At 53.6% G+C, this 4,628-nt stretch overlaps 1 protein-coding gene across 1 annotated transcript; it reads left to right on the plus strand.

Annotated features, from left to right (window-relative positions):
• Positions 1–852: 852 nt before the first annotated feature.
• Positions 853–3,850, plus strand: BCDIN3D (BCDIN3 domain containing RNA methyltransferase). Its single transcript, XM_074164901.1, has 2 exons — positions 853–1,044; positions 3,236–3,850. The coding sequence occupies exons 1-2, from the start codon at positions 853–855 to the stop codon at positions 3,848–3,850; spliced, it is 807 nt and encodes a 268-aa protein (XP_074021002.1).
• The last annotated feature ends 778 nt before the right edge of the window (positions 3,851–4,628 follow it).

The raw sequence follows: 4,628 nt of genomic DNA on the forward strand, positions 1-4,628 counted from the left end.
CCTTGTGTCGCTCAAACCAGGCTCCCTGTGTCAACTTGATCCTAAAACCTTCCCCATGCGAACTCTTGCCTTCTTTTAACCACAAACTTTCATTTTCTTCTGCTGTAAAACCTCCTGCCTATGGGGGCCTGGGCAATCCCAGGGCAAATGCATGATTAAATGCGATTTAAACACCATTTAGATGTGATTTTTATATATATATATATATATATATGTATGTTTGAAGAACATTTTAATAAAAGTTTGTAGAAGCGTTTATAAAAAGGGAACTATAAAAAGGGAAACTGGCTGAGGTTGGGTTGCCCAGATTCAGGTGGGTTTTGACGCTGGCACCGAGTGAAAGCCAACATGAAATTTTTGGCTTTATTTGACACCATTCTTTGGACGTGGGTAGTTTCTCTGGGGGGGGGTGGCTGAGCGGGGGTCACCCCAAGATCCCCCCTCCCCCCCCCCCCCCAAAAGGCCTGAGTCCCCCTCGCTAGGCCGCAGCGTCGCCATGGCAACGCCGGGGCAAAGGTCGGAGCCATCACTCTTCGGCCTGCCCTGCTGCCACGGGGGAGAGACGGGCTGTTTTCACACAAAATCTCTTAAGAATCTTCCTTCTCACTCAAATGGACCTGGAAAGGCTGCGGTAAAGGGAGCTGGGGCTGCGCTGGCCTGGTGGCAGCGGGAAGGCGGCGGTGTCGCTTGTCGCCCTCCCCGCATCCCATCAAGGCCGCAAATCTCCACCCTGCCCCGCCGCACTGCAGCTGTGCGCATGCGCAATGCCCCCCCCGGAACCTTTCTGTCCCGGAACCTTTCTCCCCTGGAACGCTTCTGTTCCCTCCCGGCCCGCTAAGGGCTGAGGTCAAAATGGCGGCGCCCATGAGCGAGGGGTTTCCCGCCTCGGAGCCTGGTGCTGCTCCCTACGGCAACTTCCCCAATTATTCCCGCTTCCACCCGCCCGAGGGACGAGTCAGCCTCCTGCCTGGTGGGCTTTTGCGGAGCTTGTTCCCCGCGGCGGCCCGCCCGCTGCTGGGGCTCGACGTGGGCTGCAACTCGGGGGTAAGAGGGCGTCTCGGCGGAGAGCGGGGGTGGGGGGTGGTGTAGGCCGCGAGGCAGCAGGTTTGGGGGTTCCTGGGGTGAGGGGAAACGCTGGGGTGGTGGTCTGGGAACGCTGGGTTGTGGGGAAGGCTGGAAAGGCTTGAGGGGAGGCACCGGTCTGCGGTATTGGGGGGCTGAGAGGAAGACTGAGGGGAGGCACCGGTCTGCGGTATTTGGAGGGGCAGCGGGGCAGACTGGGGAGGCACTTGTCTGGGATATTGGAGGACAGTCCAGCATATGGGAAAGACTGGCATGAGGCACTGGTCTAAGGTGGTGGAGCAGACTGAGAAGATGGGAGGGGTGGGACAAGGACCTGTGAGGAGGGCAGTGAGGCAAACTGGGAAGACTGGAAAAGGCAGTGACCCAAGGTAGCGAGGCAAACCGAGGAGACTAGAGGCAGGAGGCAGGAGCCTGGAGTGTTGGGCCACAGTGTGGTGGACTGGAAAGGTGGGGAGGTGCTGGTGTGGAGTGCTGGGGGCATTGGGGCAGAGTGGGGAGGCTGGGGCGGTCAGCGATCTGGGGTGTTGGAGGGAAAACAGAGGCGCACCCATGGGATGTTGGGGAGGAATGGGGCAGACTGGGTGGGGGCAGTGGCCTGGAGTCTTGGGGGGTAGTGGGGGAGGCTGGGGAGAGCACTGAACTGGGGAGGAATGGAACAGGCAGGGCAGGAGCAGCAGCCGGGGGCAGGGATGAACCTATGTAAAAGGCTCACTGGGAAAGCAGGACTTGGTGGTGGCAAAGCATGAGACTGGTGAGGGCCAGGAGATCATCGGTGTGTGGGAAGCCCCCTCCGGTTTCCTGTGAGAGGAGGGTGAAGGTTGGGGTGAAGACAGGAGTGGGGGGAGCTGGTTGCGTTGCGGGGGGTTGATTTAAGAGGCTGTGTGGCTGGGTCTGTCCCCTTTCCTGCTGAGGCCTAAGCCTGCGGGGCCCTGGGTTGCTGTGTGACCCGAGCACCGGAGAGCTGTTATTGCACTGCCCGAAGAGCAGGGGAACCGGACAGCCCTGCAGCTAGAAACCATGATCTGTTGTGTATCATGCAGTATCACATCATTTATCCGTGAGACTGAACTTGAAACTAAAATCCTAGTCACAGGCTCTTGAAGGTCTTGTGGCAGAGCTGGTGGATCTTGTAGAATTTCCCATTTTGAAAGTTCATTCTCTTTCTTTCCCCAGTTCTGCTTTTTGCTCCTGGCTCTTCCTCAGTGTCAGTGTTGCTGGGTTGTAATTCAGAAGTGTCTGTGCATCCCTGATGTGTGCTGGTGCAATGTTTAAAGATAGGTTGGTTTTTTTTTTGAGATGGAGACTTTATCAATGTATTAACTTAGAGATAATTATTCATTCAGAATGAAATTGCATTCTGGCTGGGGACGAAGGTGAGTACTGCTGTTTCCATGGCTTCTCTGTCACCCAAGGTTTGAAGGGCCGCCTGAGGCATTATCTAAAGGACAATTCTAGATCCTATTTCAGCTGAACTTGTAAAACAGGTCAGGTGAAAATGTTCTCCTGGTTCTGTTGAGCTGCGGAGATGTTCACCACTAGAGGACACTGCCTTCCCGTGTGGGCTCTGCGCTCACAGCTGGGTCGTTCAGGACCTTCATCAGATCTCCTTTAATGAAAAATTAATACACTTTCCACTTAGTGGCGCACTCTGTAGAAGAGAATTTGGAGGAAAGCTCTCATGTCAGCTGTCTTATGCTACAATCTAATGGTCAGGGAATGGCTTTTGCTTTAGCAGAAGAAGAAGAAATTTATTACTCTAATTTAAGCATTAGAAATAACTCTAATATCAGGAGGGAACCCTGAGGCTCACCGAGGGAAGCCAGTGAAGCCTTCACCCCCACGTTGGATGGGGATATCCAGCAAGATTCCCGTTGCCAAAACTCACCCACAGTTTGTGGAGCAAAGCCCCAAGTGTGGGGTGAGGCAGGTTTAGTTCCAATCTCTGGTTGACTTTCCGGTAGTCAGGGCTACCGTGATGCTTTTTGCTGCAGAAAGGAAGTTTGTTGGTGAGGTTATCGTTTTGAACCTCATCCAGCGAGAGCTCTGAGTTGGTGATTGTACCTTGCTGCTGAGAGTGGGATCCTGCGCGCTCGGTGATGTGTTAAGGAAGCAGCGCAGGCCCTGTGAACCCCTCTTGTTTTCCTTTCTGCAGGAGCTTAGTGTGGCTCTGTACAGGCATCTCCTTGGCCTTCAGGAGAGCGAAGGCAGCCTGGACCAGCCTGCAGCTGGAAAAGAGCTGAATCTTCTGTGCTGTGACATCGATCCGGTGTTGATTGAGAGGGCTCAGCGGTGCAGCCCCTTTCCCGCCTCCATATCCTTTGCCAGCCTGGACATCATGGACTCCGGTGCCAGGGAGCCATTCCTGAGCTCCTACCTGGGCCGTTTCGGCCGCTCCGCCTTTGACATTGTTTTTTGCATGTCTGTGACCATGTGGATCCACCTGAATCACGGGGATAGCGGCCTGAGGGAGTTCCTGTCCTTTCTTTCCTCGCTGTGCGGGTACCTGCTGATCGAACCCCAGCCATGGAAGTGCTACAGGGCGGCTGCGCGCCGCCTGCGGAAGCTGGGTAGGAATGACTTTGATCACTTCCGATCTCTCGCGATCAAGGGGGATATGGCGGAGAGGATAACCCAGATCTTAACGAAGGACTGTGCCATGGAGCTGGTGTGCTGCTTTGGGAGCACCAGCTGGGACAGAAGTCTCTTGCTTTTTAAATCAAACGGCTCCCATCACGAGGGCAGGAAGTCTTCAGAACAGGAACAGTGACCGATAAATGGCCTCTCGTGTTCATGAATCCATAGGCGAGGAGGTGCCTGCTGTTTTACAGAGGCAGATCTAGGAATTCCTAAATCCCTGTTGGGACCAGACCTTGACCTCCCTCGGGAGTTTGAGGCGAATAATGTCTGTGTGACTTCGTATTTTTTTCTTTCCATCTGGAAAATGCGGTGGGGGTTTTAACCTACGTTGTGGGTTCTGAGGTTACTGTTCCTAGAAAGTGCTCTTGAAATCAGAGTTGCTACATGAGTACTTTCTATGTATACCAAGAACATTCCCTGGAAGAAGACAGAACGTGCCTTTTTCCGTTCCTGGAGCTTTTCAAAGAAAGGGAACATTTGTGTTTACCCACGTGATGCGCTGTTTGTTCTGCTTCTCGTGATGTTTTCTGTCTAAAATACTCTTGGAAAACATATAATTTGGTTTATCAGCTGTGAGCACGTGAGATGGATCGTTGCAGAGGGTCAACGGGGTGCCCAGAAAGGTTGTAGATGCCTCATCCCTGGAAACGTTCCAGATCAGGCTGGATGGGGCTCTGAGCAACCTGGTCTCGTTGAAGATGTCCCTGCTGATGGTGGGGGGTTGGACTAGGTGGTCTTTAAAGGTCCCTTCCCACCCAAACCAGTCTGTGATACTGGCCAGACTGTGATCAAAGCATCTTTGCAGGTGGAGGTTGTCAGTGGTGGGATCTTTCTGTGGAGCGGGGGATTTCTATGGTAGGGTGTGGATTTCTATGGTAGGGCGTGTATTTATTTAAGTGTATAATGGA

The sequence above is a fragment of the Numenius arquata genome, chromosome 29 (genome assembly GCF_964106895.1).
Source record: "Numenius arquata chromosome 29, bNumArq3.hap1.1, whole genome shotgun sequence".
In the NCBI taxonomy this organism is placed as follows: domain Eukaryota; kingdom Metazoa; phylum Chordata; class Aves; order Charadriiformes; family Scolopacidae; genus Numenius; species Numenius arquata.

Coding starts and splice junctions, on each gene's coding strand:
- BCDIN3D (XM_074164901.1), top strand. CDS start 853: ATGGCGGCGCCCATGAGCGAGGGGTTTCCCGCCTCGGAGCCTGGTGCT. Junction 1,045..3,235: donor ACGTGGGCTGCAACTCGGGG/GTAAGAGGGCGT, acceptor TCCTTTCTGCAG/GAGCTTAGTGTGGCTCTGTA.